General features: G+C 36.9%; 3 protein-coding genes across 4 annotated transcripts in view; 2 read left to right on the top strand and 1 right to left on the bottom strand.

Moving 5' to 3' along the window:
• Window positions 1-299: 299 nt before the first annotated feature.
• On the top strand, window positions 300-4,634 carry LOC103033294 (zinc finger protein 615). The gene is made up of 4 exons (XM_007246190.4): window positions 300-727; window positions 1,736-1,797; window positions 2,404-2,497; window positions 3,205-4,634. Exons 1-4 carry the CDS (start codon window positions 457-459, stop codon window positions 3,819-3,821), a joined length of 1,044 nt encoding a protein of 347 aa, XP_007246252.3. The 5' UTR covers window positions 300-456; the 3' UTR covers window positions 3,822-4,634.
• A 7,506-nt stretch (window positions 4,635-12,140) lies between these two features.
• Window positions 12,141-20,892, bottom strand: rx1 (retinal homeobox gene 1). 2 transcript variants are annotated; one of them, NM_001291261.1, is given in 5 exon segments: window positions 12,141-14,397; window positions 14,424-15,417; window positions 15,907-16,166; window positions 19,317-19,707; window positions 20,728-20,801. In NM_001291261.1, coding segments are annotated over 3 exon segments (1,005 nt in total). In that variant the 5' UTR covers window positions 19,618-19,707; window positions 20,728-20,801; the 3' UTR covers window positions 12,141-14,397; window positions 14,424-14,973.
• Window positions 20,893-22,614: 1,722 nt separating this feature from the next.
• atcaya (ATCAY kinesin light chain interacting caytaxin a) overlaps window positions 22,615-23,530 on the top strand; it is a 51,147-nt gene continuing 50,231 nt past the window's right edge. The window contains exon 1 of the mRNA XM_007246196.4: window positions 22,615-22,650. The gene's annotated coding sequence lies outside the window, so the exon portion shown is untranslated. The remainder of the gene's footprint in view (window positions 22,651-23,530) is intronic.

Here is a 23,530-nt window from a genome sequence, read left to right as displayed (position 1 = left end):
CAGTTCACTCAAATTAGCTTACTACAGTGTCCACTCTCAAATGTGTAACATCCTTGTAAAAATGTAAAAATAAATATATATATATATATATATATATATATATATATATAAAAATATATATAAGCAATTTTGGGAAATATCACTGAGCATAATTTACAGATTATTATTATTATTTTGCTTTACATATAATATTTATAAAATAACATTATTTTAATTATGAGTGTATATTTAATCTTAATTTAAGACAGACTCTGTATGAAACCCCCTGATCGAGCTGACTGTAATGAGCCTTTAAGTTGAAGAGGAAACCGCGCTGATCTCCGGCTCTTCCGCTCACGCCAGTTGGTGGCGACTTGCTCCATTATTTTTCAAAGAGCAAAAACAAAGAGAACCGGGAGGATTAGACTCGAGTTCAGCGGAGTTCAGAAGTGACCGGTTTCAGCAGATTTTACCGCGATGGCAGAAACATATTTCCACGTTCAGCTCACCGCTATTCTGGACATGCTGCTTAAAACAGCGGCGGTGGATATCTGCGCTCTGGCTGACAGCGTCTTCTCATCTCTACAGAGGGAAATAGAGAGATGCACGTCTGAAAACGACGAGCTGAGGCGGCAGCTCCAGAGTTTTCTATCAGAACCGAACATTTCAGAACCGATAGAAGCGGCTCCGCTAAAAACTAGAGAGAAAAACTGTAGAACGGAAGAGGATGTGGCTGGAAAATCACACGGTCAGTGCTGCAGGACTGAAATCAGCCTCTGTTCTTCTCTTACTTTTCTCTGCTGCAGCTTAATTAGGAATACAATGTGTTTCAGTGTATATATAGTGATTTATCGGTATTTCACATCGTTTCCAAATGTATATATGTAGAAATATAATTTTAAAAAGACAAACCATTCCCCCTAAAACAAAATAATCCCCCTAATGTATTAAATGAATCTTTTTCCTTGATTTAAAAATCTGTGCCCTCTATTCAGTGTAATTGTTAATTGTTTCCTCTGTTAAGTGTAACCCTCTATAGCAGGACTGTTTATGAAGAAGTAACCGTTTCACTTCTATTTTGAGGAGCTTGTCCTTGTTGATAGATCAGTACAAAAATGTGCAAAGAATGATCTAACATAATAATTTAGATCGTTGTCTTGAGGCATCAAATGGGAAAAATATATTTAATATGTACATAAAAACAAAATATGCCTTTAAACAGACAAAAATACTTGTTTTCCAGTACATGCACATTTTATTTTTTAAAGGTTGTTTTCATTTTTTAAATGTTAGGTATGTATGTATTGCAATATCAGCTATGTTTTGCACTACTGATATTTGTTTTATAAATCGTTTAAGATGTAAAGATGCGTGGCAGAGAATGGTTTATTTAGTGTTGTTTTTAAACCCCCAGCCACACCTCAAGATCCCAATATTCTGATTGCAAAAAAAACTTTTCTTATAATCTGACTTTATGCAGTTGATTATGTGCTTTTCATGTTATGACATTCATACAGAAATACATAGAGAAAAAATTTTTGATTACCCATATATTATGATACTATGATATTATGATAAATATCGTATTGCCAGTACACAGCCCTATTAGGTAATTGAGAATGCTAATTTATTCAATTGAGGGATGCCTACATCTCTAAATACATATGTATATGTAATTACATAATATGTATACTTTTGCTTCTTAGAATTGAACTTTTCAAGGGGAAAGCTCAAACGTGACTTTTTCTCTTTTCAGATTCTAAACAGAAGACAAACAATATGGAGACTAATACAGGAGCAGTCAAAAGTAGTCAGCGGGTAAGATTTTAAAGGTCTCTTTCAGTGTGTTTTAACCCTGGGCTTGTAGGCACAATACGAATCAGGTCCAAGTCAGTGGTTGGGAAACACTGGTCTATATGATGTTGTTTCAGGGCAGGTTGTGAATGATTTGTGCACTTACTGAATAATAAGGCACATGTTTTATGCAGTTTTCATTTAAGGTGTACTGACATTCAGAGTCGGTTTAGGTGTAAAGTTGTGGTTGTTTTTTGAGAAACGCCTGACTCTGATTTGTTTGCGGTGGTGGTGGTGGTAATTGGATTCAGGGGACTTCATGTGTGGAATGCAAAAATATTTATATGTAATGCTTAGTTTTGTAAAATATTGGTAAATCCTAAAGAATAAGTTTTCTTTTTTTTTTTCTTACAGTATTATGAATTCGGACTGCACAGTATATGTTTACGCATTGTGCATATGCAAAATAAACATATTGCAGGACATGCAATATCACAAAGTAAATGAAACCGTACATTTAATAACTTTCTTGTTTAAAAAGAGTACATTTATGTTTATGGTTTTATACAGTAAGCACTTGAGTAGAACAGTGACTAAATAAATATTGCATTTATTTGTTTGTTTTTGAAGCTGCAGAAGCGGAGAGCTGTATCAGCAGGAGTTAAAGTGGAGGTGACTGAGATGTATGTTACAAACCAGTGCATGCAAGATAGCATGGATGATGGTAAGGGCATTTATTAAAAAAACATGCACTAATAAGCCATAAGATTAAAAACATGAATTATCTGATAACAAAAACAACATCACCAAAACATCAGGCATCAGATTGTGGGGTGTTCCTGGTGTGCAGTTGTCAGTACCAACCAAAAAATGCTCCTAAGAAAGACCACTGGTGAACCAAAGTAGTATCAGGGTCATGAGTGTCTAAGACTCATTGATGTAACCTAGGGAGGCCCCACCTCACAGCTTTCAAGACTTAAAGGATCTGCTGCTAACGTCTTGGTGCCAGATATCACAGATCACCTTCAATGGTCTTATGGAGTCCATGTTTCTATAGGTCAGTGCTGTTAAGGTTGCACAAGTGGGACCTGCTCAACGTTAGAAGGTTGTTCTTTTGGGAATTTTTAATAGATGTATATTTGCTAGATACTATATTAATGTTTTAGAACAAATGCTGCCACTTTTGCCCTCTAGTTTGTCTGTTCATTTGAATTAAAAACCACACACTGATGTTTGAAGTTTTTGGTGTGAGGCTGTGAATTTTGGCAATAATATGTGAGTCTCACAGGCAGTGTTTGAGACTTAGAGGTATGTCCTCACAGGCTAAAGCACTGATAGTCACGTCTTGGATTAAGAACCAGCTAAGAATGTACTAGTAAACATATTCAGTATGTTTATTTCCAGTAAAGTGTTTCTTTTATTGTTCTACAGATGCAGAAATAAACGATCAACTTTCAGACCTCAGTCCTGAACTCAAGACTGAATTAAAGCACAACGCTGCATCCGGATCACATCTCAACTGGAACGACTGCAGCATTAAAGACTTTGAGGAGGAAGAAGAGGAGAATTCTTTATCTCTGGAGGGGCAGGAAGACATAGAGGACCTAAACACTCATTATGTACCATATGCCCAGTCTTCTAGAGACGAGGAAGATGAGGAAAGAGACAAAGACCAGCTGCAGCATGACCCAATGTCTTTGCCACGGACACGAGATTTACAGTGTTCCTTCATACAGATTGATGGAACTGTGACTGCTGCTGTTCCCCACAATAATGATAGGCAGGCACAATGTAAGAGTGTTTGTCCTATCTGTGGAAAAAGAGTGATGTCAGAAAAAAGACTGAGAGTTCACATTAAAACACATTCTGATCTGAGGCCCTACACATGCTTTCAGTGTGGGAAGAGTTTCACTCGAAAAGCAACCCTGAATTTCCACCAGAATATCCACAGAGGGGTGAAACCGTATGCCTGCAACTTCTGCCCAAAGTCATTTGCTGACCCAAGTGCTCTACGCAGACATAAAGCCATACACAAGGTGATGGGTTAGGACTGGAGTATTAATCACACAGTGAGAGCATGCTAACTTACATACTTGAAGCTGGTAAGGGGGACTTGGTGAGGGTAAATGAGACAAGTCCAATGTCTTCTCCAAATCAGTGCTTACTCTGTTGATTGAAAATGCTCTTATGAACTTCATCGAATGACTTCTGAGTCTACATTACAATTCCAGGTTTTTGGAATCTCAGTGTTTTCTATACAAATCTAATTCTGCTGCAGAAAGATGTGTAAATGATATGTAATATGTTTCTGGCTTGTGTATCTTGGTTGTGAAAACTGAGAATCCAAAACATTTTTGAAAGTGGTGATTAAATTTCAAGGCAAGTTAAATTTGATTCTTACTGTTCAGATTTTGCTGGTTCCCAGTATGTATTTTGGTATTTTTGGTTTATATTGTTATATAACTATTGTCACTGAATAACAGGAATTACTAATACGCTTCTTCATTTTACCATAATCTAAAACAAGCATGAACTGTTCGTTTGATGACATTTGTTGTAAAAAAAAACAAAAACGCTTTATAAATAAAATTTAAATGAATTGAATTTGTTAAACATCTGCGTGGCAGAAATGGTATTACAACTTGCCCCAAAGGGACGCTTTCCATGCTGGATATATAAAAATATCTGATTCAAGAATACTATTATCAGTAACAGGAAGATGTGATAAATCTATTTTTTATGCCAAGTAGATGCAAATGTAAGTGTGATAAAAAGTGAAATATTGAAATATATTTTATGTTTGTTGCATCTGTAATACATATTTTCCATGAACCTGCATAAAAACTTTTTTTAAAAATGAACTGTTGTGAATTTATAATACAGTGAGTTCTCTCACCATTTACTTTGGGGAGGTGGGGGGGGGGGGGGGGGCTTAGTGTGTTCTTAATGGACCCAAAAGTGGATATTCTATGGTATTAAAAACAATAGCATATCAAATCAAGAGGAATATTTTTAAATACTAATTGTACTTTTTTGTATTTGTTTGCATTTGGAAATTGATTGGAATGTCTGTACCATGTCAAAGTACCATTAAACAAAATTTGCTTAAGCATTAACTGATGGATAAACGCAGATGCTAAGATGAAAAGGGGGGGTAGTGGATCAGAGATACTTGTTTATCTGTCTGCTCCTCTAGATGGAGCTAAAACCCTGGTTTGGAAACCAGCTGTCTTCCTCAGTATGGATCAAAAAGGAGAAGAGAACACAAACAGGTTTCCCTCCTCCAGATCCTCATATTTGTGAATGATTTAGCCGGTGTAATCTTGTTATACCTGCTGGCTTGTAGTTTATAAAAGGTAAGAGTGTATTTCTATTTTTAGTGTTAGGTGGTGGTGGGAGTGTGTGGATGGTCAGTGTTGTTCCCTGCAGATTACTGTATAACTAGATTATAAACACACCTGCACTGATCAGCTGCATTCACTGACTGTACTGTATCTACAGTTTGATTCTTGTGGGATATTCTGCAGTTTCCTCTTATGTTAGCCTGCAGTTTTTGGACATTGTACTGTATGTTATATAGGTATATATACATATATTCATAAATACATTTGTGTTTTTAGTTATAGGGCCCACATCATGCTTTAAAATTTAAATTTAAAATGTAAAACTCACATGTGATACACAGTCTGTGGATCAGCACCTTCTTAAAATAATTGCTTCGTTAATTTTTGCCCAATCAGAAATAATCCTAATTCAAATGTTTTACATTTTAACAGCCAGAAACTGTAGAGCATTTCAAGATAGCTTTATGTAATAAAAATCCAGACTAAAAAACACAATAATAAGACTGAACAACTATGCAATATTTATAGCCTATAGCCTTTATTAATAAGAAGTAAACTTTATATTATAGTAAAAATCTCATCTCTAATTTTTAAACGAGCCCTGAGTTGTGAAAATTATTTTGGTGAAGTCACAATTTATTTTGATTTATTTTTTATTTAGTTAGTTATACGCATTACATACATAGGCCATTAATCCTAAAAGTGCAGAATGAAATGGTTTGATCAAGTAAGGATGTAGGTTACCACAGGTGATCAGCATCATGAGGAAATGATGTAGGAAAAAAGGCTATTATTTCTTGACTATTTTAGGAGGGTGACAATAAAATGAAAACAACTGAAAGCTTATTTACATAGATCTGCCCTTTTGGCCTACAGCCAAAGCATAATGTTATAAGGTGAGTTTTAAAGTGGTTGATTTTTAAAGAAACACAGGGCAGATTGAATTTATTAGTCTATTAGTACTTTTTTATTAGTACTTTTTTCCTGAACAAATTAGTTGCTGAATATTCAGGACATTCCTACCATTATCCAACCTATTGATAAGTGAAAAGACCAAATAATTTATACAAAATGATGACTTTTTTAATGTGATTAATCTCAACTAGCATGGAGTGAGGCACTTTTTGATTGTTCTCCTGAGTGTTAAAGGAGGTACATCTGCAAAACAAAAAATACATTTAACTATTTAATTTATCCAAGTCTGATAAATGTGGCAAAGTAATGCAAACCTGCAACCTGTGTTGGGTATTCTGCATTTGGGCAAATGTTTAATTTTGTTTGGTTTCAGCCAAACATTTTCATTAGGATCAGAATGCTAATTTTACAGTTTCTAACAATTAAATAGGCCTGTAAAACTTCATCATTAGTGCACCCTTCTGGTTAAATAATGAAATAAATTCAGGATGGTGGCCCTTTAATTTAGCTGATGCTGGATCTTGAAGATGTGGTCATTTTAATATAATCTAGGTCTGCTGTTTACAAGAGAAGGCAAAAAAAATGCGGGCACAAAAAAAAAAACTGGCGCCAGCCCACAAATCCAGCACCTCCACCACCCTCTCCTTCGCTGACCTCCACTTATGTCATGCGAAAGAGCTCTGTCCCATTGAAAAGCTCTCTTAATCAAACCCAATTAATTCCGCTCCTTTCCCTTATTATCCGCCCTGCGGAACGCATCATCCCAATCAGCCTGTTAACTCCAGCCTGGGCCCCATCGGAGGCCACAAAGAACGGAGCCAAATAATAGATTACGCAATTAATTAGTCGTTAGAGATGTAATTGTTCTTAATGAATACAAGCAGTCTGTGGGGGATTCAAGAGTGACTCATGAAGTAAACTATTACCACCACCACCCCTCCTCAATTTTCGCTCTACTAATCTCCATGATCAGACAGCAGGGATTTTTCCCAGCTACGCCACGGTAGTTTCTGTTCATCACCAGCTGTGGTGTAGAGAAGGAGAGCGTGGATCATTTGGAAACAAATAAAAACTAAAAAAGTGAAATGAGTATCTCTTGCTGTTGGGCCTGTTACTTAGGCCTTCTGTAGAGTTCCATCAGCAGAGTATGTTCCATCTCATACTATTAACAATAAGTGCGCTTCACAGTCTTTAAAACAATGCCATAGAACCAATCTAGATTCCATTAAGAGATGTAAAAGTGTGAAGAAGCTTTAAATAAGTAAGAAGGCATGAGCATCAAGTAAAGGTTCCTTAGACTTTTTAAATTATGATTTAGCCCTTCACCCCACAATATATTGATGTGCCAAATGTCATACGACAGGAAGTAGTATTGTGTCCCATGACTTTTGCCATGTCCCACTAAAAAAAACTAAGGGATGCTCTAAACCTGTGGGATGTGTGTGGGGCCTGCTGTACTGAATGCAGATGTGATTTCTGGCACACATGGACATTCCTAGCCAGACACCACTGGCCATGATCATTGCCACCCACTGCACTGTCCACCATTGGTGGTAATGCCTCTTACAACATGACATATTCCTTGTACACACATGACACTGTGGATCAAGAGGAATGTTAAATCCCTAAACAGTTTTGGAAATATTGTAATCGATCCCATTCATCTGGCAACAGTGGACAGTGTTCAATCCCATTCAGGTTTCCAAGCTTTTCCCAACACATCAGAATCAAATTACATTCTGCTGTCCCATGACTTTTGGCATGTCAGTGTAAAGTTTTTATATTGTATGTTTTAGTGCATAAAATATGACCAAATGTTTTGTAAATACCTATTTTAGCAGTTCTTTTAAAATTGAGGGTAATAATAAGAATTTTGTCTTATTTTACCATAGTAACAGCATCTTTTCCTCTGTCATATCTTTACAGCAGATCATGGAACATTGCTATGAGGAAGACAGTCTCAGTGTCTAGTCTCACAAGAGCATCAGTGAGGTCAGGTACTGATGTTGGATGATCAGATCTGCTACTCTTACTCAGCTGTTCTATAGTTAACGGATGGAGCTCCACCAGTCCAGAGAATACATGCCTCCATGGCCCAGTGCTGGGAGATCCTGGGATATATATCCTTCAGGTCAACATTTGATTTTCTAAAAACTGAGAATACTCACAGAACTCACAGTATAATCATTTTTATAACTGTAAAAGTTACCTGCAGTAAATTCGATTCTGTGGGTCTGCAAAGTGTATGGCTGTCCTGAAGCACACTGATACACTTCTGCTTCAGAAGTAGCACAAGAGTACCACGAGAGGACAATACCATGCTCAGCTCAGCGACAATCTTCTTACTAACCGAGGTCAAGGATTAGCCTGAGGTTTGTGTACTGCCTCAGGCTGCCAGATGTGTGACTGAAGACATCTGCAAGACATTTTAAAGGTATTGTTCATGACCAGGCACGTTGGGTAGATGGATAAGACATAATCATGGTCTTAATTTGGAGGTGTTTTTGATAAGTTATGCGCTGATCTTTTGTTTTTTATTTTTATCCAAATAGAATTTCAACATCAGTAACCTTTTAAATAATATATACAGCTCTGGAAAAAATTAAGAGACCACTTCAGTTTCTGAATCAGTTTCTCTGATTTTGCCAATTATAGGTATATAATATTTGGTGGAATAACCCTGGTTTTTAATCACAGTTTTCATGCATCTTGGCATGTTCTCCTCCACCAGTCTTACACACTGCTTTTGGATAACATTATGCCACTGCTGGTGCAAAAATTCAAAAAGTTCAGCTTGGTTTGATGGCTTGTGATCATCCAGCTTCGTCTTAGTAATTAACTATCTATCTAGGATTGTGCATGTGTTTAAATTGCAAAGTTGTATGACAAATAAAATTAAGAAAATATATTAAACGTTAGTTGATTGCATGATTAATGTCTGGTCAGTATAAAAAAAGGAAAAATCCAATAATTTATCAACATTGCTGCATAGTTTAATGACTATGATATATACAAGATCTTTCAGTGGTAGTTCACAGTAGATGTGAAAGGAACCAGACGCCTAATAGTTTGATGTCTCTTAAAGCTGCATTACAAAAAGGTATTACAATTTAGTTCCAGTGATGTAATGTGTAGTTTCACTGGTGGTTTTGGATAGCAAAGCTCATTGTGCAGTGAATCACACTGGTCAAAATATCAGAAATGTATCTGTATTATCAGCAAAAGATTGTTATTTTAAAAACTTAGACTCACTAGTACAGTATACAATACTGGTGGATCTTCAATAAGACATTTAAACAAAAACACAAAAGCATATGTCAGTCGGACATCTCTGGATGTATGAAGCCTATTCATAAACACATCAGCCTAACTGGTTGAATAAAAAGAAAAAAAGAAATCAGATTGCACAGTTTCAGCCATCAGTTCCAACAAAAGCTCATTTTGCAGTAGATGGGCTGCTCTTTTCCCATGGTTCCTTTGTGCCAGTGCAGCTGAACGCATGCCTACCCTCGGCCTCAGCCTGGCCTTCATGCCAATGTGTCCAGTGGACAGTGGCTGCTGGGTCCCGGCCTGAGCCCTAATCCCCGCACTGAACTCATCCTGGCCTGCAGGAAAAGGCTCTAATTGGGGGATTTTCTCCATCATTAAGCCTGATGAGCACCCTCCCCTCCCGCCACAATCATTAATACTTCCTCCCCTCGCCGTAGAAAAGTTCACCCGCAGTACAAGAATGCTGCTTCATGTGGACTCTGCTGGTTGCGCTCACAGTTGGACTTGGCACTGCTGAACTGGGATGTTGAGGAATACCTTGAAGGTCTTGATCTGTTCCAGATCGGTTTGATGGACAGATGAAAGGTTGTGCAACAGTGATGCCTTGTGGCCTGCAAGCCAATGCCTTAATTCACATCTCTCATACACTAGCATGTTTATCCTCCTGAGATCCGGCAATTATTTTTTGTCCACTGTAATCAAGTCAAGCAAGTATAAGTACAGTACAGTATAAGTTCAGTAGTGTGTAAGCAACGAAGCACAGGGTTTTCACTGCAGTTTTCACAGTATATGACAATACGAGTGGCAAGTAATACATTTTTTGCAGATATTATGTTTATCCATAACCCCTACATTCTGAGACTAAGCAAAACTTTTTAACCACTACAATGAGACATATAATAAAAATGTAAAAATAACTTTAATTTTTTTTTTTACTGTAATGTTTTTTTTTCGCCACAATACTAAAAATAGTCTTAGGAGGATAAATAAGAGATATGTCAAGGAAAAAAGGGATTAGAAGTTATTTACCAATGAACTAGTTCTTTAAACAGTGTTTTTTATGGCCTTTATTTTTTTTAAAGAATATGTGACTGATGATTTTAAACTTATTAATGCAAAAGAGCACATGCTGACGTATGTGTCACAGATGTGGGCAGTTTCTTTCAGCACTCTGTTAAACACATTAACTCATGTTAAATTTTCGAAGCGACATATATTGAACATCCTGAGAGCATCATCGCACATTGTGTAAATTTTCATTGTGTTTTCATTCATCTGACCTTATTTACAGAATGTAGGATTGCTGGTTTTAGTGCTGAATATAAAACCATCTTCCTTTTTAAAGTATATATTCTATTTGTAAAGGTGTAAATGCTTTCATATTAAAAAAATATATATTTTTTTACTTTACACATAGCTTGTTTTAACACCATTCCTAGAGCAAAATGTTTAAAAATGAGTTGTTTAAAAAAATTGTTTTGTCATTTATGTTACATTGTAATTAAAATAAATAAATAAATAAAGGAGCTGCTTAAATAATTTAACGCACAATTTTGTACAAGAAGCATCAAAATAGCTGCTTGTGCTAGATGAACCTGCGCTACAGATCTGGCAGCCAAAAACAGGTTAAACAATTCTGCAATATTCCTATAACCCAATAAGTACGTACATTATGGTTCCCAGATTAGGGCAGTGTCCAGAGCCATGCCCTTTCTCTGTTTTATGTTTTCGTGGACCCAGATGGTCCTGACCAGTGGTCCCTGTGGTCTCCCATCTGTCTTCATCCTGCTCACACACACATCGGGAGCCCGGCTGCAGCAGGACCAGACAGTCCAGAACATGTGCTGAAGCAGCAGCGCCTGGGGGTAATTAGGGAACACTGGGCCTGGGGGGCTGCTGAACCCCAGCCCCACCCGCCGAGGCCTGATTGATTGGAGCTTCATCTTCCTAACGGGCTGGCCGCCTGCCACCAGTCAGGAGAGATGGAGAGAGGGAGAGGGAGGAGGAGGTGATGAGGGGCCAGACCCACCTCTTCTGCACTCTGGTGCAAACCGCCAAGTCCATCCAACATAAAGATGTAACAAAACAACAATTTTTATATGATTAAAGGCAGGGACAGCCAAAGTGACAAAAATACAATATATTACAAATTACTTAATTTAATTAATTTGTAACATATTTGAAATAGGCTGGAATAGCAATACGGATCAATTGGCTCTAAATTGTTCATATAGTCAGCATTTAAAATGTAGTGATATTAATAGAGCTTTATATGATTTGAGTAGACCATGCAGTAGTTCAGTGATCTATAAAGAGGGATTCCACTGAGTTAATATTTTTTTTTCTGCATAAGTAAGTAGTTAAGGTGTAGAAAGTCATTTAGAGTAGTTTGGTGTGCAACACTTCATTACAGTAAAACTAAAATCACCAAACACCAAATATTTATAACTACGCTTTCTGAAACATTCTTCCCCATGATGTGAGAATCAGGAGGTCTACATTTCTTCATGGTGGAGAGATAAATGCAGGGTTTTGAAAAGTCCCTAAAGAAAACCTATTTGTTTAGAATTTGCAAGTATTATACCATCATAAAGATTATATGCTTTTATTTGTGTTGTAGTCTTAGAGAGCCCTGGTTTCTTTCACCACCTCTGTAAAGAAATCTGTCTATAAGTTTCTCAACAGCCCAGACAAGTGTATTGTGATGTTATTTATCTCAATAGCAATATCAACTCAAGAACCATAACTTGATTTAACTATGATGGACATGAATCTGGTGAGAAAAAAAGACAGTGAAGTGTAATTTTAATATAAATTTGCTTAAAGACAGAAACAAGCTCTATCAAACTAGATTTCTTTATTCCATTAATTACAGACATCAAAATCCACTTCATAATAAAAAGGACATTGTAAAACAGCTAGCTACAACATGTAACAATTGTAAACGACACATTTATTTACAGTTTAATAAACAAAATAAAAAGAGACATATTTTGTACAAAAAATGTCTATTGCATTTTTAGATTTTCTAACCTTTGGCTTATTCTTTAATTGAGAATTTAATTATCTACATGTGCATGTATACTAATTAAATCTTACAGATTCTGCCAAACCTTACAGATGATCCAACATTTTTTTTTTACAAAAAAAAACCACAAACGACTAAAACAATAAAATCATGACAGTATTTTTAGTTTTAAAAAACCCTGAACATTCTCAATAAAGTACAATAGGATCAGCACCTGGGTGACTAAAAGTATAAAAATACTGGGCCACTATGAAAGTATTGTGTACTAAAGATTCACATACTGACAATGATGAGTTTCCTTTTCAAATAAGTGGCACTTCTGTGTTGTTCTCATTAAAGCTGATTGTCATATCACACTTAGATTCAATTTTGAAAAATTAGAGGTGAATAATATCGTATTGAAATGAAAATAAAATTTGTATTGCTTATGTGCATTAACTTTATCCAGCACTTAGCAAAAGAGGAGATCTATGTATGGTGCTACAAAAAAGCATCTATCAATCCTTCAGGTAAAGAACCACTTTAACATTCAAAACTCTTAAAAATCGCTTTTTAAAAAAAGGTTTTGTCCAAAAATATATATCTAGCACTTTTTAGTGTTTATTCAGCTTCTTGTTTATTAAACCAAAAGGTTCCAGTGGAAAAGGGGAATATTCGTCATTTACAAAAATCCCATCTGCATACATAAGCTAAATCTTGCATCAGACCACCCCATGACACGAAAACATCTTTTCATACCCGAATCATACAGTTGTGCCACATATTCAGAAGCATGAGCACTATTCTTTGCTCCTGTTTTGTGCGTAAAGAAGCTGAAACAAAAGGCCGGGTTTGGGTCATGTGAGCTGAACAGTGAGGGCGGTGCGGGTTTGGTGACCCAGCAGACGGCTCCCCAGCACGTAGAGGTCACTCACGGTCCTGCCTGCCAACAGGTCTTCTCCTCTAACGAGCACTGAGGCATGCAGGCCTTTCTGCCTGACCCCCTCACCCAGCCTGCCCCATCTCTACCACGTTCATTACGTCCAGAGAACGGGAGGGGGTGTCCTCAGACACACTGCCCTGCGCGGACGGTCAAAAGGACTCTTGTCTTTTCATGCCGTTTGCCTGATTTGAACTCTGACGGCTCTGATGTTTTTGTGCTGTTTCTCTGCAGCACCTGCCAGTCAAGTGAATAAAGAATTAATCACATATAAGTAAGTTAAGTGGGTGTTAAGAGGTACTCCCTTGGGTGGAGTCATATGGCCAAACAGGAAGACTCAAACAACATGTCTTCCATTAGCTCTATTTCTGTATACAACACCAACAACTTTATGTTTAGAGAAAGAATAAGTGGAATTATATGTGATTTGCTTGTTGAAGCTTTTAAATTGGGCTTAGACTTAAATGTAAGGTTAAAGATAGTCTAGGACAAAAATGCAACGCCAATAAGAAATCATATTTTCAGAGTTTGGTATTAAAATTGGTTCTTCTCAAACGGTGACACATGTACCACTTCTACACCTTAGAAATGTTGCTGCATGCACTAAAATATTCCAAACTAAACAATTTTTTTTTACCTGTTCTTTACCTTTTGTACCTCATGTGGGACTCCACAATATATGATGCATTGACCAAAAAAAATAACCAAACATATAACCATGCTAACCTGCAGACTGCAAAAAATGGGCAAGCTCCACACAACTGTGAAAAAACATGATGCATCAAGGTGATCCCTAACCTGTATGTATGTTTATGTGTGTATGTTTGTGTGTCATTATGTTCCTGTGAAATGACTTTTAGGTAGTACATAGAAGTTTTAGTTTAGGGTATATAATCTAAAAGGGTATATAATCTAAAACATTTGAGAAACACTGCTTTAGGTTACCCTGAGGTTCCTTAAACCAGTGGTAGACAAAAAGGTAACATCTCATCTTCTGCTAAAAGGTTATTTTTTAAACCAAAAGTGGTTCTTCTATAGCATCAGTGCAAATGTTTTAGTGCCTAAATTTGTAAGTTTGGGTAAAAAATAAGTAGTTGATACTACTGACGTTTAACAGAGTAAAGTCAGGGCCGCACAAAATAATATTTTATCATTATAATAAAATGACCCAAATGACCAAAATGCTACAGTAACCTTCACCCTCTCAATCCACTCTTATAATCAGTTTTTGAGACATTATTGTGGCTTGACATGGGATAGGCTGCCCATACAGAGAAGGAAAGAAAAAATATATGTACAATATACTACTATGATAGCCTATTATACATTGAAACAAAACTAGCTGGCTTAAATTAGTGGCTGACGTCTTATAAGGGTTTGCTTGGTGGACAAAAACAAAATAAAAATGTGTTTCTTGAGCTCCACTAAATGAACATGTAAGGTAAAACCTCTAGTCATTTGTTCAGCAAAATCATGTTTTGTGTCTGGAGCTTAAACAAAATTAGCTGAAAATGTCATTCTTCATCCAGTAAAAAAATAAATAACCGTGGCATTCAGGTTTCCTCAATTATTTCCCACATTTAACAGCTTGGAATGATCTTCACCATAGGCTTAGGAGAATGAATCGTTATTCCAGATTCACAGAAGAACACACTGTGCTCACAAGATCTGAACGCAGCAAACCCTGTAGGCTTCTCAGTTCTTTAAGGGTTGCCACAAAACTGTCACATGGGTTGCCATGTTTTGTCCATGGACTGAATGTGTTCCTTTGCTTTCATCCTCAGCGAGGCGATGCTGGAGCTGCGCTGGTTAGTATCCTCTAGCGGGTATTTGTCGGTAAACACCGCCGGACACTGGTACGGGGGCGGGGCCATAGGCTGCATGCTTTGGCCCATGGACTGAGGGGTGTTGAGGAAGCCGTGGCCAGGATATCCAGCCTGCAGACCCTGTGAAGGCCCCATGAAGCCTGGGATGCTGTGCACGGGTGTGGTGCTGGTCAGAGGGGAGGTGAGCCAAGGATCCAGCGGCAGGGAGTTACTCATGGGCCCGACGTTGGTGTGCATGGGTGGCCGGTTAAAGGACAGCATGGGAGAGTCGTGAAGCTTCACAGCGCTGGCATCCATCTTCTCCTGACGTCTCCATTTGGCCCGACGGTTCTGGAACCAGACCTGTAGGAAAACGTGGGCTTTAGCAAAGCAAGAGTACCACAACAGAGTGTCCTAGGACTTAATACACTCACCTTTATCAGCTTGGTCATCACAGAGGCTAGTGGACTGATTAAGCTCTTTCCTGGAAAACCTGCCCTCCTGAGCCAAAAGGCACACAGTGAGGTCCATTGTACCCAAGCGAGGCCCACTGTCCTGAACTAGGGGTCATCCTGACAGTGGTTCAATTCTGACTACACATTTCCTGTCTGTCATTAGAGAGTGTGTATTTATGTGCCACACCTTCACCTTTGGTATTTAATTTAAGTGTGGACCATGTTAAGAAAAATCTTTACTGTTGATGTACAATGAGACGTACATGGAACTGGTATGTGTTCTCTAAGTGCAGAATATACATGAGATGCTTCATGCATTGACATAAGTGTCAGTGCACTTATAAATTCTTCTTCATTTACAATGCATTATTGTCTCCTAAGGTATTAGTAAACCCACCTGTACTCGAACCTCAGGCAGGTTGACCTTCATAGCGAGCTCCTCACGGCTGTAGACATCAGGGTAGTGAGACTTCTCGAAGGCTCGCTCCAGCTCATGGAGCTGGTAGGTAGTGAAGGTGGTGCGATTGCGCCGGTGCTTCTTCTTCGGTTGTTCCTCATCTCCTTGCTCCGGAGACTTCCGGTCACTATCGGACACTTTTCTTACTTCTCCAAGCTCACTCTCACACTTATTGGAGAATATTTCAGTGTCTAAGGTGCCTACAACACACACACAGAAGGACATGCACAAGAATTTACATGTAGTAAATTAGTTGCAATACAATTCAAAACCACTACTTATGCACATTAAATATACTATATGCAATGTAGAATTCATATTGTCACTGACAGAAGTCTGAAATGGTACACTTAAAGAGGAACATAATTCTTAGCTTTAAATGTAAGGTAATACCAAATAACAATACAATATGAGTAATATTGGAGCATTTCTGTTGGTCATTTAATCATAAAACTTGCACTGCTCATAAAATCATATGGTGTTAAAAATAATGCAAGATATATGGGCCCGAGCTGTAAGAAAGAAATATGTATTAAAGTATCACTATATTATGTTTTGCAATACTGTATTGATTTAGTGCACTGAAAATCAGTGTAATCTTCACAACCCAGTGTTCTGAATGCATATAAAGTGCTTTTTTTAGAAGCACTTATGCATACAATGGTGTTTTTACATTTTGCTTTATAAATATACATTATATTTTTTCTTCAATGTAACAAAAATGTACAAATATTACCTTACTTACAGTAAGTGATATTTTATCACAATATATACTGATAGACTGGTAAATCCTGTATCGTACTATTTATTATATCGTCATGTTTCTGCCAATACACAGCTCTAATATAAACATAATTTAGATTATTTCAAATTATATCAAGAATCGGTGTCCACTTGTAACTTGTGCTTAGCATAGCAGAAGCACTTCACAAGCATGTCCATGTGGCTTTCACTGAGAATTTCCCACCTTCTAATCTGAGTAGGAACAGATGCTACCTGCTAAATACTCCAAGAACTTCCTTGCAGACCTAAACCGTAATCTAGCTCAAGGATTTTATTCTATACCAGTCTGTCTCGAAAACACTGTGAACATTTCTAAGAAAAGACTCCAAAATATCTGCTGTAGCCAAAAAGTAAATTGGAAGTAACAGTGAGTTAATTATGCCCAGTGCAAGGATGATTGCCTGGGTGAATTGGCTTAGTTAGCCATCTGCTATCTAAACATGCAAACAGGGAAGAGTCAAACACATATCAATGCTAATACATGGGGACGTGCATATCTGAATATGATCAGATACAAGTCTTTAGAAAAAAAAACACACCTTTTTTACTCAACAAATAGCGCTAGTATAATGTATCTCTAAGCGATTTCCGATGAATAAGTCTAGTGATTGCGTGTTTCCACTCTTCAACACTAATAACATATTTACAAACTGGCAGAACACTCAGTGATCTAGTAATCAGAGGGAATCCTGTCCTATGGAAGATGCTACAGAAATGGAAGTTTTAATCAACAGGCTGGAACAAAAGCCCAGGGGGTTGTAGAGTCCGTGCTCATTAAGAGACTATGGCAGAGACTGAATTAACACAATGAGGAGGTCAGGGCCGGTCAGGGATCACCACGCTGCCTGTCAGGAGCTGAACTTCTCAATAAAAACGCTCAGACTGGCTGGCAACTTGAGGTGTCACTCTTAAAAGCACAAATTTACCTGACAGCATAAAAGCCAGAATCAGACTTTGTTCACAAAAGACATATAGACTTTTTTATCTACATTAAAAAAAAACTTTTTACTCATCTAAATACATTTAAATCCAAAGTACATTTAATCTAAATCAAATCCAAAGTACATTAAAATATCAAAGTATAATTTTATTATGCATATAAAGTGTGGTTTAAGAGTGATTTATTGTTTACATATTGTTTGCAGTTATTCTTTTGATGCATCTTATTTTAGCATTGATTGAGGCATCACTTTGTTTTTTTTTTTAAACTCTGAAATTATTCATTAATAATCTTAAAACAGAAGAGTGATTAAGAGCTGTTAGCCGGAAAATGGAACACATGCCAAATAAAAGTCTATTTATGTTATAAAAACACTGTACATTGTTGGTTGGTATGAAGTTTCACATATAGCACATCATTCATTATAGCATCTATAATGAATGAAACACTGTTTAAAACAATTTATTTCCACCCACAATCACCATTACCAGACAACTACCATTACAATCTAACTAGACATAACAACATAAAGGTTATACAAAATTACACCTTATCCATTTTCACACTAATCAGCGATACTGGTATATCATACAAGCAGGTGACAAGACAGAATGAGTGGTGAAAAAAAACAGTCTGATCATTTTTTTCACTCAACCCAATCCTATCCTGGTTGGACAGTCAGCTACCCTAACCCCATCCACATCTTACATGTTCTGCACTTACTCTTTAACCTCCTAAACCCTGTAAAGCCTGTCTGTAGACCCACAATTATATTATCAATTACATCACTTTTTTGAACCCTAAGATAGAGCCATGTGGCACTCAGTGTGGCTAAACAGTTATGCAATAGCTTTTGCTTTAGGACTAATAACTGATTAAAGACCCTATTGAAGGTGTTAGTAACCTTCTTCTGACATAAAGAAATCAGAAAAAAGAGGGTCTCTTATCTCATGGCCTGGAAAGCAAGACAGATTATGGACCTGATACAGAAATTTGATGGAAAGGAAAAAATAATTATGCGGGTATGCACCATTGTGCAATCTTGTTTGTGTACAGGAGAAGATTAGGGGGGAATTCCACGAGGGGATCAGCTTGTGGATGAGGCCTCTCACCAATTTATTTAGAGATTTAGCTGTCGCTGTAAGACAGCTCGTTTTTAGAGTGGTACAGTTTCGAGAAAAGCATCTCCTGAGAAGAGAAATCCTTTAGTGCTTTACAGAATACAGCGAAAGCATAAAAGTCACAGACAATTAAGACCAGAGTCTACTTATATGCATGGTCTCTGTGTTACTGTAGGTTTTCTCTCAATCTCAATAAAAATGCCAGCTAATGACCACTACAGCAGCAACAAGCTAAACTAGTACCAAATCTATTACTAAAAGATATTTAGATATATACATTTAGATATTTGTTATAAGACAGTTCGCTAATTTCAAGAAAGTAAAAGCAATGACATCCTGGTCCAACCCGACCCAAATTCAAATCATTTGTGTGGATAAGACTGATTTCTATAGTATGTCAAACACTGACCACCAACAAAGTATTGTTTTTTTTCTTCTAATTTTAATGTAAGAAAACTTTGTTCCATAAAGTTAGAGGACCCATAATACAGCCCTGAGGAACTTACCATGAAAAGCAGGCTGCTCAGAGCTGTCCCGTAGAGGCAGTTGCCCATATGGGTGTGTTGGGTGGTCCTGCTTCCCGAGCTGTCCCAGACTTTCCACTTCAACTTTCTGAGGCACAGTAAGAGTGTTGGCTCCAGGGTTGAGCAAGGTTGGGCCCTGGTCCTTGGTGAAGCCCAGAATAACATCGATGCTGTGGACACGGTTGCCAATGGCTGCCATCCCACCTTTCACCATCTCAGGGAAGTTGCCGGGCGAGAGGCAGCTGTCGTCCACCATGTTCATAGTATCTAGTGACAAATGCATCCGAAGGCTGGGATGTTCCTGTCCAGCTGAGAAAAATGCTCTGCTTGAGGAAAACTGAGCTTCTCTTCTCTTTTAAACTTTTACTGTAGCCTAAAAATGAAAGTATAAAAAGATGAGTAGGATAAATCTAAAGCTGTATGAAAAGATTACTGAGTCACACATGCAGTATCATGACAAATCCTTTCTCACTTTCATAAAATGTGTCAAAAAAGTACAAAAAAGGAACAAAGGTAGTTCAAAAGCCTTCCAAGGACTTTAGAAGATAATTTAAAATGATGTCATACAAGATAAAAAAAACAGTGATTAAAGTCATTGCATAACTACAATGTTAAAAAGAATCACTGATCAAAATAAATAAAAGAAGAAGCAGAAGATTAGGGCTACACTTCAACAGTTGTGCCAACCTATGTTGAAGAGAACACAGGGTCTGATTGTGAACTATAACTAAGAACTTTTTGTTTTCATGTTTTATGTTTTAAAAGCGTCGGTTAATTTAATAGCAAAATATTTTGATATTTTGCTTTATAACTGAAAAATGTTACTTTATTATTCTTATGTGTATTATTATGGGAAAATATAAATATCAACATATAGTAATATTAATGACATAACTTGCATCTCATTTTTCATTTTTAAGATATCTGAAACGTCCAGGTTTATATATATAAACCTAGGGCATCTTGTTTTTTATGTTTAATGTTAAAACACTAGTTAATGTTGATAAATAGAAAGCAAAATATTTATGACACTAATATGATTAACAACGTTTATCTTGTTATTAGCAGTCATAGTAGTAGTAGTAGCAGTAGTAGCAATAGTAATAGCTGTAGTAGTTGTATTATTAGTATCATCATTAGTAACAGTGACAATAATGCCACAACCATTTTTTAATTTTGGACATATTTGAAACGTGCATGTTTTTTATATATTGGGTAAATATATTTACATGATAAATGGACCACTAGTATAACATTTGATGGCTGTCACAGAGACAGGTCACAGTTCTGACCCGCTGTAAAAACTCGTTTAAAACTCGTCTGGCTAAACTCGTTTAAAACTCGTTTAAAACTCGTTTAGCTAAAAAGAGAAAGTTAAATTTTTGTGACCTACCTGTGGCCGGACGCTCGTGCTTGTTCAGGTCTCCCGCTCTCTCTCTCTCTCTCACCTGTCCGGCCGGCAGCTCCGCTGAGCGCTCCTCTCCTCGCTCCACACTTTGCTCTGCCTGCCGCACACTGACCGCCAGAGGCGGCGCGAGGCCCGCACTGCGCCTGCGCACAGGCCCAGCTCGCGCCTCAGGCTGTGGGGCTGGAAATCACTAGGGTTACAGGTCCAGAACCTCATCCAGCCCAAACAGCGCTGTAAACATTACTGCTAATGTTAAACATAGCGGAACATTTTATCCTCAAACCTGTTTGAAAAGACAGTAACTGTAACTGTACAAAACGTTTTGGTAAGTAAGTTAATTGTTTAAAATGAAACTCTCCAGATTTCACTGCATAAAGTCATTAGTCCTTTATGCTAACTTACGTTCAACAAAAGTTTCCTCAGACTTTATATTTATCTGAATTTGTCAGTTTGTCCCTGTTTGCACCCATAGCTAACATTTCCATGAACTTTTGGCAGTTTTAGGACGTTTTCAGCGCATAGTTTTAACATTTTGGAGCCTATTTTATTTTATTAAGCATTGCGCAGCTGGATTTAGGGTGTGTCAGAAGTGTCTTGTATATCGTGAGGCCACAAAAAAATACACCTAACTGTTAATTCTCTCAATTAATAATGGTGTGTTTTGCGTGTAATGGGAAATCAACCATTCAGTGTTTCACTTGCCATTCCCTTTAAAGCCAGGTATGCTTTGATTGGGGCGTGTTTGTAGTTTTTTAACCCTAATCTAGCATTTATATCAGACCTTTAAGGGCATCTGTATATAGTGTGTTGGATCTGAACTCACTGGCATAATGCGTCTTCAGCACCCACCAATGGGTTTAACATTTGAGATAGAAACACATCAATATAATGACATTATTTTGGAGTAAGTATTTTATATCAAACACACAAAATTACTCTAATATGCTGCAGCAGTGGTGCACACATTATTTAGAATGAATAAATTACTTCAGACTAATTACTATAGTAAAATTAATGCATTGTGGCATGCAAGTAAGCACAGCATGTGAACAGACTGCACACATGATTAATAACATACCTTTGTGGCTGTAAAATCTTACATTAACTGCAGAATAATTACTCTGGTGATTAAATCAAGCAGAAAGTTGGGCTCTTCAATTCACTAAACAACTCATTATTTAACGCAGTCAAGTTCCATCTTGACAAATTATTGTTGTCTAATCAAAATTAGACAAACATTATAAGTCGTAGGTACCATTAGTGTTATCCATTCCAGAATGTGGAATTATCGCTTGTTAGGGTCCTAATAAGCAATAAAAGATTGCAAGTTTTTATGTTACATTTTTCCCTTTTAAGAAAAAAACTTATATATTAGATAATATTTATGAGCATTTATGTACTGAAAACAGTTCATTTTTATGTGGCATTAGTTCACACTTTTTTGTTTCTCATTGTCTTTATTACTGTCTACTGTTTAGACTGTTTAAACGGATATATCTATATCACATCTGTTCTGTGTTGCACCACATACCACATGTTTTGAAGATTTAAACATTTTTTCCCATTTTAGTTTTCCAGGATTGGGCACTTTAATATGTGCTAGAATGTAAAGCTGATCCAAAAAGAATATATCCACTGTGACATGCTGTCAAAAAACGTTTTTCTGTTGCTATGATCAAACCACTTAGGTTTAGTTCTAGCAGGATTTATTTGTATTTTGTTTAATTATGTATTTTAGAATAAATTTGTCTCTGTAATTAAGAAGATATTGGTAGTCAATAACATGCAAATCCAATTTAAACATTGTTAACTTTTTTCTCATTAGGCACTGTGCACGGCTTTGAGTTGGAACTTTGAAGAGCGAGTGCCATCATTAGGAAAATGCTGAGCTTCTCAGTGCTCAGAAAGGTAAGAGTCAAAGGTTTGAACCCTCCCTCTAATGAGGCTAAAGACTCAGGAGATTTCCTCTGACCTCAATCAAATCTAAAGATAAGTTTAAAAGCTCTGCTGATTAGTTTTTAGGTTATCTAACATGGAAAAAACACCCAGTAAAGGTCCATGTCAGTGTGTATTAATCCCAGAATGTGTCACGCTTAATAATTAATGACCAATTTTTTTTGTAGAAAATGGTTTTATTACTTAAATTCACATTAGCACCAATGAGCAACAACCTGTAACAAATACCAGTCCTGTTACAATACCAAAATTATGACTTTTGATACGACACCTGCTAAATATCTCAATACAGTTACTGAGGGCAAACCTAAAATATCAGACGTTAATGGAATATAAGAAGATTGATGAGCTAAAATGATTTGTTTTTATTTATTATAAAAGAAAGAAAGACAGTAAAGATGTGTAAAAATGAAATAATGTTTTTTCTTCATTTCAAATAAGAACATAATAAGTTTACTGAATTTCTTTGATAGTTAATTTAATTTTCCTAATTTTAATTCCTGATTAATCAATGAGTCAGTGATGCCATTAACCCCGAACTCATCAGGGCTCCAATTTGAAATTCAAGAAAATAATTGATTCACTTGATCACTGAAAATCTGAGGAAACTGGAAAATAAGGCATTTAAAAGATAAGAGACATTTAAACTTTAAAATCTGCTGACATTTTGTGAATTATCATGTGATCTGTGTGGTGTCTGGATGCTTTAAGGAGGGCAAATTCAAATCAGTGATTCAAAACATTATTTACAAGCCCATGCATTGATATCACGTTCTGACCTTGTGTATATACAGTCGCAGGGAAACTCAGAGATGCACAGAGCTCGCCTCAG

The sequence above is a fragment of the Astyanax mexicanus genome, chromosome 16 (assembly GCF_023375975.1).
Source record: "Astyanax mexicanus isolate ESR-SI-001 chromosome 16, AstMex3_surface, whole genome shotgun sequence".
NCBI classification, from domain to species: Eukaryota; Metazoa; Chordata; class Actinopteri; order Characiformes; family Acestrorhamphidae; genus Astyanax; species Astyanax mexicanus.
Note: the sequence above shows the minus strand (reverse complement) of the source record. Positions and strands in the feature narration are given on the sequence as shown.